Source organism: Dioscorea cayenensis, chromosome 11 (assembly GCF_009730915.1).
Source record: "Dioscorea cayenensis subsp. rotundata cultivar TDr96_F1 chromosome 11, TDr96_F1_v2_PseudoChromosome.rev07_lg8_w22 25.fasta, whole genome shotgun sequence".
Taxonomy (NCBI): Eukaryota; Viridiplantae; Streptophyta; class Magnoliopsida; order Dioscoreales; family Dioscoreaceae; genus Dioscorea; species Dioscorea cayenensis.
The window spans coordinates 805557-819846 of NC_052481.1; the positions used below are offsets into that span (position 1 = coordinate 805557).

At 40.7% G+C, this 14290-nt stretch overlaps 1 protein-coding gene across 1 annotated transcript; it reads left to right on the forward strand.

Moving 5' to 3' along the window:
* The first annotated feature begins 11287 nt into the window (after positions 1 to 11287).
* LOC120272174 lies at positions 11288 to 12598 on the forward strand. Its single transcript, XM_039278938.1, has 2 exons — positions 11288 to 11761; positions 12305 to 12598. The coding sequence occupies exons 1-2, from the start codon at positions 11288 to 11290 to the stop codon at positions 12596 to 12598; spliced, it is 768 nt and encodes a 255-aa protein (XP_039134872.1).
* Positions 12599 to 14290: the final 1692 nt, after the last annotated feature.

Consider the following 14290-nt stretch of genomic DNA (forward strand, 5'->3'; position numbering starts at 1 on the left):
GCTTGCGAGGGCGGCTGTCATTTCTCGATGGTACCCAGCCTCCTTGGAAAAATATCGGGGTACACTCTTTCGGGTGCCACGGGGAAAGATAGTAACAATGGTTTTTCACGTCGCCTTTGGTATAGTCGACAACGAGACCCGATGCCAATTGGACTTGGTTCATATCTAAGTTGGGCGATGCCTTATCACGAGGGTGGAGATTATCATGAGATAATTACCTTCGTGTCGAGACGGGTCAAGGGCCTTGTGAGCGCAATTGCGAGAGTCTTCCCTTCTTCGCCACATGCGTCTTTCGTCTTCGACATTTGGAGGCCAATTTTATGAAAGCCAATGTCGGACTTGGGAAGGCATTGAGGAGAGTCTTTGGTCTATATGCTTCCGCGTTGCGTGGGCATCCACGGCTAAAAGATTTCGATGATACTGTGAATGAGCTGCGAGCCATATCACCGAAGCTCATCACTCGTTGATTAATAAATCGGATATGGCACATTGGTCGAATTATCTGTTCGGAGGTGATCGTTGGGGTGAGATGTATTCGAGCGTCAGCGGAGTCGTTCGATGCTTGGATCAAGGAAGCTCGTCATTTACCGGGGTGGTCGAAAATGGTGCGACTCCATAAGATCTGCGAATGTTGATTTACACTTAACATTTAGTATTACCCTTTAAACATTCTCAATCTTTTGTTTAATTACACTTTTCCGACTTTAAATATTAATCATTTCGTTTAATTAATTACAATAATGTTTAAACATGTTGACGAATTATTTAACCATCATCGTCTTTGTTTAACCTTATTTGCGAGGTTCAGTTGATGCGCATGTTATGTAACCGGCGTGAGCAAGCGACCAAATGGGAGACCTACTTATGCCCTGGACATACATTCGAAGTTAGAGATCATTGTTGAGGACGGTCGAAATCTTCGTGTTGGTCGTTGTGTCGATGATCGTTACGAAGTGATCGACCAATCGCGACGACTCCGTGGATCTCGCCATCGAACTTGTTCGTGTCGAAGGTGGCAAGTTTATGGTATCCCTTGCAAACATGCTTTATGCGCAGCAATAATGCGAGCAGGACACCAGCGTACATCGATTTATTAGCGGGTACTTCACCGTCGACAATTACAAGCTGGCATACAAAGGAAGCTATATTCCCATACCCGACGATGACGAGGCCTTCGGGACGGAAATCGTGAGCTTCGTTTGCGACCGCTGTGACTAGAAGGCAGCTGGGCGGCCTAGGCGAAAAGAGGATCGAGTCGCATAGCGTTTGATGTCCATGAGAGTTACATTGCGGCAGCGCGAGGATCCGGTCTGTCAGCGATCTTGCAATGAAGCTGTCGCCGAGCTAGGCATTGTTAATAAACCGAGCGATGACGGGAAACATTGTGTATTCTACAACGAATTGAATGTATTTACACGGAGACATTGTTATTTTAAGCGGATACACTATAATTTGAAATATTTCAAGCGATGTTTAAAGCGATATATGGTATATTTAAACAATGAAAGCGGAAATGTACACAACTACAACGTTAATTAAACAATGAAATGAAACTGAATGAAATTTAACCCGCCTTTACTAATTGAAAACAAACAAAAATTTACATTGAGATATACAAGTCGTGTTCTTGAAAACAAAAACAATGAATTGAATTGTGTATTGATGGGCAACTTTCCATATTTAGTTAAACAATGAGTGCATTTATTTAAGCAGAGCAGTGTTATTTTAAAGCGGGTACACCGTAATTTGAAATATTTAAAAACTGATGTTTAAAGCGATATATACTATATTTAAACAATGAAAGTGAAATGTACACAATTACAACGTAAATTAAACAATGAAATAAAACCCGAGATGGAATTTAACCCAGCTTTTACAATTCAAAAACAAACAAAAATTTACATTAAGATATACAAGTCATGTTCTTGAACACGAAAACAATGAATTGAATTTGTCGATTTACATTTGAAAACAAAATTGACGATCGGATATCTGAGACATGTTATTTAAAAAGCAATTTAACTCGCTTGCGATGACCCCCTTTGTCATGGGACGCCCGTGCCCTCCCTCCTTAAGTATCGGGGTAACATACCGTGTCCCGAGGTAAGGAACGCTCGCATGCGGTGGCCGTAACTTCTCATCCACGGTGAGTGCTCGATAAACCGCATGGCGTGGGCCGGCGCAATCGGCGCTTCCTTGTTTTTAGCGTGGGGTTTTACGTAGCCGTGCAGGCGGGTCTTTCTGAATGGCGACTCGCCTAACTCCATATCGACACAAAGGTCGAATAGATTCCATTGTCGAGATATGCAAGTCGAGATTAGAATACCGATTTAAATACCAAGCAGGATATTAATCGGGACATAATTAAAGAACTTACCATGTCAACGCGTCCTTATCGTACCGGACATGAAGAATAATGCACTGTATTCTTGTTTATCATTGTCCGGGACGACGACGTGGAAGTGGCCATTCATGATTATCGGGAGGATGACAATTTGAACTTCATGCGCAGTTGCGCATGGCATCCCCGATCATAGCCATAATCGTGTGTCATGTCGTCGTCTCGCTTTTGACATAAAGCCAGTAAGCTGGTCGATGATGGAGCGCGCTTCTTGTAGAGGATATGGCTCTTTGCTCGGCGACTTTTGTATTATGCGTACTGGCGTCCATCACATCATCGATGACCATCTCCTTCCCCTCGGCGGCGTGTATAACTCTGTCGCGTGTGGTCTTGACGACGTCATTCTTCCACACAGACAGTCTTTGAGGTTAAACGATATGAGATATTAGAAGACCATATTGTAAATATTTAAATGATATTAGCAATTGTTACATGATATTATATATAATTAAAGCGGTAAAGGCGAAAAGCGTAAATGATAACATAATGGTATTAAACACTATTAGGTAATCGTTAAACACTATAAGAAACCCTTTAAACAATATCATAAAAAGCGTTACACTTACCCGTCCATAGAGCGAGTTGAGGAAGATCCTCATCAACTCCCCTGCTCGTATTTGTTAAAGACGACTCGAGCCAACCCATTTCTTCTTCTTCGAATAAAAAGCTTTCGAGATAGTATCCGGTCCAATTTTTGATTGGCCTTGATCATCTCTCTCGTTGCTTCGGTCGGGGTCTTCATCACGATCTTCCTCGATCGCGGGGGCGATGGCGACGAAAGATCAGCTGCGAGACACATCCTTACATTGTTGTTCTTGTTGTGGGATTGTGTCCGGCTCGATCGTGACGACGGCAGCAACGAGATCAACCGCAGACACTTCCTTACATGGTTCTTGTTGTGGTGGGATTGTGTCCCCGCTTGGGCTACAGCATCGTCTGCCTACGGCCACCAGCAACGGATTCGACGATCTTCTCAACCGTGGCCATGACAACTGAGCATCGTTGGGAGACACACCCTTAACTTGTTCTTGATCTTCGTGGGATTGTGTCCATCTTTGATCGCCGCATCTTGGCGTACGGTTCCACCGGGTCGACGATTTCATCGAGAAGAGAGTCGACGACCTTCTCAACCGCGCAACGGCCGCATCATCTGATGTGTCCTCACGTCGTGGCCATGTACATCGGCGGCAGACTCGATAAAGGCATCGACCATCGATGGTGTTGCTATTGTTTCATCGTCGGCCGGCGGTGGAGACAGAGGCGATATTATTCTCCTCTTTTTCGCAGAGTCTCTTCGAATGTGGCCGCCTTTGGAATGACCTTCCGATGATGTCGTCGTCGTCGAATTCCGACGCCTCGTTCGTCCGGGTGCTTCAGTTCTTTTCGAGGATGGCGCGGTACGGTTGTGAAACGTCCTTCGGCGCCTCCACACGGCGACAAGCCGAGAAACTCGATCGTCAATATCTCGGCATGCTCGTCAAGAGTTGCGGTGACATCTTCGCCCAATGTCACGGTGCGGTCACCACGGTCGGAGGGCTGCCATGGTCGAGGGGACCCCATCGTTGTCGTGGTAGGGGGTTGTTGCAACTGCCGGGGTAGGGGAGGGCTTCTCGGCGTCGAGGAACTGCGTCGCGGCGTGGTGCCGGAAGTAGGAGAGCGGCGTCCGGGCGCACGCGATAGAGGCGCCTCTCATCCCCGCCTCGAGCAAGTGGTTCGGGAGCGATGGCATCCATCCGTCGGGTTGGCGCCAACAAATATTTCTTTCTTGACGTCGTCACGGAACCCATTTCAGAAACTAACATATGTAAACCAAACAATTTCAGTGAGATCATTCATTTTAAACTATAAAAACTATATATTTAAACGTTATAGAATATAATTAAAGCGGAGAACAAAAATATTTAAACCAGGTATGAATAAGAGTTAAACGGTAAAATACTAAAGTTAAACGCTAAATAAAATGTTTAAACATTAAAGACTTATGTTAAACATTGTCCATGATTTATTACCTCTTTTCCATCGAGCGATGACAAGCTCGTTTTCACCGTCGCTTGCTTCCGGTAAGTACTTTCACCGTAGCACAACATCCTTGGGATCTTCCTGAACGGACTTTCTTCCCCGTTCCGGTCAGCTCGTAAAACCGGACGTTAAGCGCGACCGAGCAACCCTTAATGTATCCCCGTATGGTCTATCTTCCGCGCATCTATCTTGCACTCGGGCGGCCGCTTGTGGAATATCCTCCATAAGCCACTTAGTGCGTCGCCCTGCGCCCACGTGCGTATCGCCCATGGTCGGTAGATCATCGACGTAATCAGCGATCCGGTTCGGAACCGAGGCATGATGTATTTGGGAAGAGGACTGTCACCATGAGGTACACCATCGAGTTTGACAAAATTATCTTCTTCTCCCTCCTCGTCGAACAAGTTGCACCCGAGTGCTCTTGATGGAGTCTCTGTGTTCTCGTAGGGTCTTTGATAGATACCGCCCTTCGAACGCCGACCGGTTTTCTTCTTCCGAAAGACCACTCGCGTCGCCATCGCAACGCTGAGACCAAGAACGAGGGCCACATCTTGAGGTCGCAAGCTTCGGCGAGGCTTTCCCCGATCCCGAATTTATTGGTGCGACCATCGATACCTTTGCAAAAAGAGAATCAAGAAGGGCCCTCTCTTGGTATATGGCTTCCAAACTCGATGAACAGCGCAAAGCGGTGTCCTTCGAATAATCTCCCAGTGTCGAGGGGTCGTGTTAACTTTCAATTCAGCTAAGGTCTCCACAACCGGTGTCAAATAGCAACGCCCATTAACTAGGTTGACCGCCATAATCACAAGCTGCAGACAATAACAACACATTCAACATGCGATATTGATAAAAGTTTAAGCGGAAATATAAGGTTTTAAGCAGTAAACTCTCGGTTATTAAGCAGAGATATAAAATGTTAAAGCAGAGACCCATTTTGTTAAAGCAGAGCGAGAATACTTAAAGCAGAGACAACAAATGTTAAACTCAGAACATCTCATTTCTTAAACGTCGACCCTCGTTTGTAAAAGCGCGAACTATATCAAGCGAAGCGGAAATGTACATTATACATATTACACAAATCATATAATCGAAAAACTATTTTCGATAGTGTATACATACGAAAATGCAAAAACAAAAACAAAACCCTAGCCGAGAAATCTCCTGCAGACTAACAAAAACCCGTAGAAATCCCCCTACGAGACTTCAATATCTTCCAACAAAAAAGCGAGACAAAAACAAAACCGAAAAATCTTTCTTTGTAATGTGAGCAGTTAACATAAAACCATACTCAATACCTTAGATTGCAAGCGATGAAATGCCAACTAGTCACAGGGGGACTTCTCCTTTGAGATACTGCGTGGAAAGGGAAAAGGCATGAAATGCCAATTTACGGAGGCTTACCGGTGAGAGACAACTTCGGAGACAGCCTGGAAATTGAAAAGTCGAAGACGTGAGTTGAGAAAAAGCAATTAAACGGCTCCAATAAATTGTCTCTCGGGGTTACCCTACTGAAAAACCCCACTTCCTCTCAAATCGCCGAGATGGTGCTGTGCGCACGACTCCTCCATGCAAGGGCATTTTCGTCCAAAAATTTGAAACTCACTCCGCTCGCATCCGTTCTACGGGGGTTTGGGGGTTTGAAAAACATAGACTTTAAAAGGAGGGGGTTTTTGGGGATTGCAAAACTAACGGGGTGTTTTTGGCAATTTTACAAACTTAAAGGGTTTTTTTGGCAATTTCCACTATAAGATTTGATGATTTTTGGTTTTCCTATATTCAAATTAATATAAAATATAATATTTGGACATATAAAAGCAAGTAATGTAGGTGGGTTTGAGTGGTTAGTGGGTTTATTCATAAAGTATTTGATTTTTTGATCCACCCAAGTTCAAATCTCTCTTGGTGCATTTTTTCACATTTTATTTTTAAAATTTAAAAATGACTAGGATTTCAAAATTTTAATAAAAAAATCTTATATGCAAATTTTAGTAATTTAAAATATATTATAACATATATGCACATGTTATAATGTACTATATATGCTAGAGTGAAAGAACAAAAGCTTTTTATAAACAATAGTTTGGTTGTTTGTAGTGAGAGTGATCAGTTTTATCATATTTTAAAAAATATACTAACTTGAGATGTATTTTTATTAGTTGAATTATTCAAAATCTCATATATTTACTATTGGTAATAATAAAAATTTAAATTATACTATATATTTTTTTAATATGTGTATTCAATTTTTTGTTATATTAGCACATTATTCTTCATTTAAAATAATTATTTTGTTGAATTATTTTTTTTATTTTTATTTTTGTTTTGTTTTGCTTTTAGGCTTCAGCCCCCCTACCATTGAGTCTTGGTTCCGTCCCTGCACCAAGGCATTAATCTCAGACAAAGCATACTTATAATCTAAACTAGACATACATCAAACTGTAAGGTAACACGTGATCATCTTTAATCACCATCAAACTAAAGTAGAAAGAGAACACAAGATCATGGCAAGAGACAAACATCTTCAAAAGCATTAGCTTGCGACCTAAAATAACAAGAATGGGAAATCAAGCAACTCACTGTTGAACATTTACTTGGTGAGATTGGCTGGCCTTGAAGCTCCTCTCTCTTTTGCTCCCAGCCTCTCCAAACACCACACCAAGAAGTAGAAGCAAGAGAAAGAAGAAAGTAGCTCATTGCTATTTGAAGCAAAACCAAGATGACATTGGCTGGCAATGGAAACAAAACATCACAGGAAGCTAGAAATGAGGAAAAGTTGATGAGGCATCCAAAGCTCTCATATTTTAAAGAAGTTAGATAAAGAGGATGTGGACAAGAACAAAGCCCACATCTAATATTCAATCTTAGGTCACTGAGGGTAAATAAATGTCTTTTGTTATCTTGGCTCAGGTCACAAATGATTAACATATGACCTTTCATATTTGTTGAGAATTTGGAGACATACACTATTACCAGTTATCTTTCTATTTACATTTTTAGTTCAGAAATTCATCTGATTCCAATATTTTTGGGCCAATAATTATACTTAATCTGGTTATGCTATCTACTTGCTTTTCCTTTTCAAATGTTGACAACTCTTGTTTCAATCTTGATTATTCTATTTGTTTTAAATTCAAGATTTTCAAATGTTGGATTACTTATTATTCAAGTGAGCTCATGAAGTTGTTTTAAATCATTTTAAGATCGGGAGTTGTAAACCCAAGGTTGCTAAACAATCGATAAGTAATTGTTTTCCTTTGGAATTATATCTTAAGTTGTATTTGTTATCTAGACACCAAATCATGTAATTAGGATATTTCTATATTTTAATCATTCTTGCATTTGAACTTATGATATATCCTTAAATTGTACATGTATTTTTGTTAATTTGTTATCATTCTTCTAGTTTAAGACAAATTTTGTGACTTGCAGGCTTACTGGGTTCATACTATTTGCTATTGGGTTCAATTTGGCTAGGTCTGGGACGTGACAACCATTTGAGAAGCTCTTTCTTCATCGTTGCTTAAAACTCATTCTTTCCTACTAATTGGGAGTGCTTAGAAAGTAATTTTTTTATTATTTTTTTTGGACATTTAAATGGTCTTAACATCATTCAGTGGTCTTTAACAAAATATTTCCATTAGCCCCTGCAAGTCTCAAGAGGTAGTTAGGTGGCTCTTCTAAGGAGGGCAGTCCACCACTTCTTTGAACTCATAAGAGCTTATGGTTCTTAACAGAGGTTTCCATTCACTTAAATGAGCCTTAAAATGTAGTGGGGAGACTCTCACTAGGAGAATTCTTTACCACTTTTTAAGCTCACATAAGCTTGTGGTCTTCAAGAGGTTTTCGCTAACCCAAGTGAATCTCAAGAGAAAGTGAGGAGGCCCTCGCTAGGAGAATAGTATACTACTGCTTCAAAATTAGCAAGAGGCTGTGGCCTTCAAAGGATTCTATTTCCAAAATGAGTCTTAAGAGGTAGTGTAGAGGAACGTTAGGAGAATAATTTTACCACTACTTAATTTGGACTCAAAGGATGTCACTCCTCGACCTATAACGCCAAAACGATGTAGGGCTTCTTAGTATCCCACTTCAAATCAATTTCAAAAGTATTCAAAACCCATGTTAGGCAAAATAATAATGTGAAACACATCAAATTTTATTACAACTCAATATTGTACAACAATACAAAAGAAATAAAGATTTTTTTAGAAATTCTCAAAGGAGTTCATGTAAATATAACTAATATATTACTACTCAGGCATTATCTGGCGATGCTAGTTATGCATATGTTTATTTATTTTTAATGTATACATCTTTATTTATAGACAAACGACACTTTGTTATCGACATTTTTGTGACATTTAGCAGTGTTTTGTATTTTAAGAATATAATTAATATAGTAGCATTTTTTTTTTTAAAAAAAAGTAGATTAAAAAAATATTTTTAAAAAATAAGGCTTATTTTGTTAACCTGATTTTAAAAAAAATAAATCAGCTTCTCTAATTTTTATTATTATTTATTTCTTTTTTAGATTTTTTGTTTTTATTTTTTTTATTATTTTCTGTTTTCTCTTCTTTTCTGGTTCCTTCTTCTTCTACTAGTTTCTTCTTTTTCATCACTTCTTGTTTCATTTAACCGAATTTTTTTAAAAATAAAATAATTATATATTATTAAAAATAAATAACAAGAATTATTTGAAAAATATGGCTTTTTTGTGTGATTCTTTTTTAATTTCACTGCCACCTAAACATAATTTTATTAGTATGTATACATAAATATTTTTAAATTAATTAAATTTTTTTTTTAATAATGTGGTGTAAATGTAATGAGCAATGATTAATTTATATGCGTTATCCACCTCTTTAGTAGGCTATAGGCCCTTCTAGCTAAACCATTGCACCATGGTTTTATATTATTTTTACGCTACAAGCAAGTTACTCAAATAAAAAAATTTAAATAAAATAAAAAATTATTAAAAAAAATAATACACTAATCTATTTACAATTTATAAAATAATATCAATAATAGCAATTTAATTTTAAAAGATATATACATGTGTGCATACCAAAAAGATTTATGGCAATAAGGTGGTAGCCAAATTAAAAATAAAAATACAAGAAATAACACTACTTTTCAAATAATGTTTGCTATTTTATTTTTATAATAATATATTATAATTTTAAAAATAAATGGTTTTTAAAAGATAATAAATTTAAGAACAAACAATACTTTTTTAAGACAAAATTTGTTAAAAACCCCACAAATAAACTATTTTAATAATTGTAAACAATAAAGGTCAAATTGTAAATAAATAATTTTTTTAAATTTTAAAAATGCTTAATCAACAACCCAGTAAGCACATGAGTGCTAAATATGCCATGATTTGATGGTCCTAGAACTGCCCTAAGGCCATTGTGACAATAAATTATAAAATGGGGCATCTTTTTGGGAAAGTCCTTGTTTATTTTATTTTATTTGACAATGTGGATAGTCACTACAATATTCATAAACCAGCGGTATTAACACCATTGTGAAAACAAGTGTAAGTAGTGGCAATGGATCCACCAACAACAGTTGTCGTTTTTATTACAAAAATAAATAAATAACAACCACCTCACTCATACTTTTTAAATTTTTAGTCAAATCTTCGATCTACCGCATGGTAACTAATAGTGCTACCACTCATCTTAATTATCTTTAATTAATTATTTAGATGTAATTATTTATTTATTTATAAATAACACTGACTTATCTATTTAATTTTTAAAAAATCAATATTTACGAAATAACCTATTTATTTTTATTTATTTAAAGAAACACACAAGTGATTGTCAAAATGTCAATGTCTCTTCACTTGTTTAAATAATAACCCATGAGATATACTCCTGAATTGCTTCATTATCTCCCATTTGCAGCGTCTCGAAGCTTTGCTGGAAAGCTTGAATCCTCACGGATAGCACCTTGGACGTTCCTTGGCATTGCTTCCTCAATATTTCCCAGGCCTTATAAGCTGACTTAGCTTTTGCATGTGGTCCAAGTTTGGGCCGTCCACTTCCTACTGGATCAAGCATAGCTCCTTCGAGTCTTGCTTCCTGTTATCTCTCTCCATGGCCTCATCCTGCGACTTAGTCACGCCCTTCTACACCAAATCCCACAGTTGCTGAGACCTGAAGACGGTCTTCATCCGCAAGCTCCACCTGCCATACTCCTGCCCTATGAACACCTAGATCGACGGCTAAGAGAGGTCACCGGGGTGCTGACTGCAGCCGATGAGCTACTGGTTGCCATCACCGAAGCTCTGATACCATATTGATGAGGAACAATCATCGGGATTGAGAGAGAACTAGGTGTTCGATGAAATGTTTAGTGAAAACCCAGTGTTTGATTAAATGCCTGGGTGTTCACACACTCTCCACTTTCTCTCAGTCAATAATGCTCAACTCCCAACTTGCACATTCTCTACTCTGCTCTGCTTTCAGCCCTGACTCTGTCTCTCTCTTAGTCGCTCCCCTTGCCCATGCAGCGGGGGACCCGACATCGGTCCCTCCTCCTTCCCGGCGCAATCCAAGTCTTGGGCTCAAGTCGCCTCTTCCCTTCGTCAACCTTGCGACAATTCCCCTTGCATAATCCCCCATATTCTCTCCAAACTCAAAGAAAACACTTGAGCTTTCATCAAACTTGATGGTGATTCTTTGAGCGAGCACTGTCTCAAGTTCCAGGCATGCTCTTTTATGGGAAGCTTTTTCGGCAGTCCCCCCTTTCGCCGAGTCAAAGGCGATCTTCTTGCTAAATGGAGTTCCTTCGAGTGAAATTTCTATATCTGATCTTCCCAATGGCTTCCTTCTTATTCGGTGTTCTTCGCAGAAAGTAATGCAATGCCTTCTTCTTGATGGACCTTGGTCGGTCAACGGAATTATCTTGCAACTCTCGCCGTGGAAGCCGTTCTTCGAGCCCACATTTGCTAAGCTTTCCTCTGCAGCTATTTGGATACAACTTCACAACCTTCCTGTTGAGTTCTGGGAAGGAGAGACCTTGGAAGCCATTGCTAATCAGTTTGGGACCCTTCTTAAAGTTGATGAATTTACCGCTGCTCTTACCCGATCCAAATTTGCTCGCATCTGTGTTGATGTTGATCTGTCCAAACCTCTCAGTAGAGGTTTTTGGATAGGCGACGATCACCATCGAGTCTTTGTCATCGTTTTGTATGAGCGCTTACCTACCTTTTGCTATTCCTGTGGTTTGATCGGTCATGGGACCAACTCTTGTAATTCTTCTGCGACTCCCGGTGCTGCTAGACCTAATCCGTCTCGCCCAGTGTGGCAGACTGGAACTGGATCTAGTTTGGTATCAGGAGTCGAGGATCAACTAAATGGATGACTCGACCGCTTCTCCGGACGCCTCCCCGTCGGCTCTTACGGGCGGCAAGAATTACGATCACGATTATGGCCCTTGGCTCTTGGTTTCGCCGGGCGTGGTAACACTCGTGGTCGGTGGGCGGTGGCGCTCACTCCATTCGCACGACCAGCGGTGTTGCAGCCGATCCGAGTCCCGAGATTGTCGTCCCCCGAGGATCCGCTCCTCGCAGCCTACGTGGCGGTAGATCCTTTACTCATAGTGGGCGGCCCCCCACTACTCACATCAATCCTACAGTGGAGACAGTTGTTTCCCCAGACCCTACACCCATTGATCCCTCGGTTCAGAGAACGCCCGTTATCTCCCCCTCGATTTTCGCTCCCACTCCCCTCTCCGAGTCCCAAGATGAGATCTTGCTTACTTCCAATGTCTCTCCGCCCAGCATGACCAAGTCCCAAGACGGGACCATGCTCGCTTCCAAAGCCTCACCGCCCAGCATGACCAATCAAATCACCTCCTTTCACCCTCCCCCAGAAAAAGCAGAGCGCTTCATTCCAAGGCGTCAGACCTCCCCACCTCCCACTCTTCGGGTCCTCTCTCCAGCCCCCTTTCACCTCCTCTTCCCATCCAAACCCTTGTTCTCATTCAGATCTAGTCGAGAAAATTTCCGCTGCTCTTGAGGTGGAGGGCATGGAAGAAGATGACTGTCAGGATGAGGATTTCTCTGATGAAGATGATGACAATGAGATGTCGGAGGAAGAGATCCTTCCTGATAGTCCGGATGATGATATGACTTTAGCTCGATACCAAACCGAGGCGGGGACGTGATTCTCTTTGTTCGGAAAGGGTCTAACATTCCCAGTTCGTCTCGAAGGGAGAGTGGAACCCTGGAAATCGAACCCTACTCCTAGAGTCTTTCTCTTCCCTCCTTATTTATCTTGTTTCTCCATGAATACAACTAAAAATCATTTCTTTGGAATTGCGAGGGTATTTCTGGCGTGATACCTCCACTTTCGTGTCTTCAGTCTTATGCGTTCTCACAAACCAACTGTTGTTTGTCTTGTTGAAACCAGAGCTAACACTGATCGTCTTTCTCGATTCTGCAGGAAACTTCCCAAAAAGCGGGATTGGGCCGCCATTCTTTCCGAGTGGTTTCTCTGGCGGCATTATTGTCCTTTAGCTTCATCTGTTGGGGTTGTCACCCTCTATCTACGTGTCTAAGCGCTCTCCATCTCATTATTACTATTAACTCCTCTAAAAACCTTTTCTTATTTGGCTATCTATAACTCTTTGTGTTTTCGTAAACAATGTTGTTTTGTGGAGTGAGCTTTGAAACTTTCCGCTTTACATATCCCCAGCTCATCACGGGAGACTTTAACACTATTCTCCACGAGTTCGAGCATAAAAGGTAGCACATTTTGCTTACTATGATCGTAAAGCTAGATTTTTTAGAAATTTTATTGAGCTTAATAACCCTTTGATTGATGATAATTTCTCGGCCCCTCATTTTTACTTGGTGTAACAATCGGATGGGTCTTGCTCGTCATTGGGCGGACTTGATAGATGTCTGTTTAACCTTGATTGGGCCAATTCCTTTGCTTCTAACTCTCTTAAACATCTTCCCCGGTCTTTCTCTGATCACTCGCCTCTTTTTCTCTCCTCTTCCCCATTCCCTACCCGTACTTCTAGAATTTTTCGCTTTGATATTAATTGGTTGAATTTTGTAGGTTGCCATGATGTTGTTTGTGATGCTTGGAACTGTCATCCCCATGGGAATCCCTTACAAGCTTTCTCGCATCTCCTCTCTCGCGCTCGCTATCAACTCTCCAACGGCATAGATCGGTGTCAATTCAGCTGAGACCGGACCTTATGTCCGAGTGAAATCACCATTAGTAATCTTGAGAATTCGATTTCAATTCTATTTCCCAATCTCTCTTAATGCAAGAATATGCTAATTTCGCTTCTTTGCAGAGTCAATGTAGTATTAAATGGGCTCAACGTGCCCGCATGCTTTGGATCAAAGATGGCGACCAGAACACCAGTTTTTTCCATGCCTCTACTCGCATTCGCGCTCACACTAATTTCATCTCTCAGGTTATCGATGCTAATGGCTCCCGCTGTCAAAATCACTCTAGTATTGAAGGTGCTTTTTTGGACTTCTACAAAAACCTTTGGTCAGCCCCCACCACTGATAACGACATCTTAATCGATCTTCTACCGGTCAATTTCCCTCGCCTCACTGATTCAATCGTTCGCTCTCTAGTCCGGGAGGTTACCAAGGAGGAAGTATATCTCACTCTTCTTGATCTTCCCACTGGTAAGCCTCCAGTCACGATAGTTTCAGTGCTGATTTTTTTATCGTAGTTTTTGGCCCATTATCGGGGATCATTTGTTCATGGTCGTTATTTGTTTTTTTTTGAAAGATCCATTCTCCCTCCGTCTTGGGGTAAAACTTTCATCACTCTCATTCCTAAAAAGATCGCCCCCTTTGTGTTTCGATTTTTAGACCCATATCTCTTT

Coding starts and splice junctions, on each gene's coding strand:
- LOC120272174 (XM_039278938.1), top strand. CDS start 11,288: ATGCAATGCCTTCTTCTTGATGGACCTTGGTCGGTCAACGGAATTATC. Junction 11,762..12,304: donor CTGGAACTGGATCTAGTTTG/GTATCAGGAGTC, acceptor ACCCTCCCCCAG/AAAAAGCAGAGCGCTTCATT.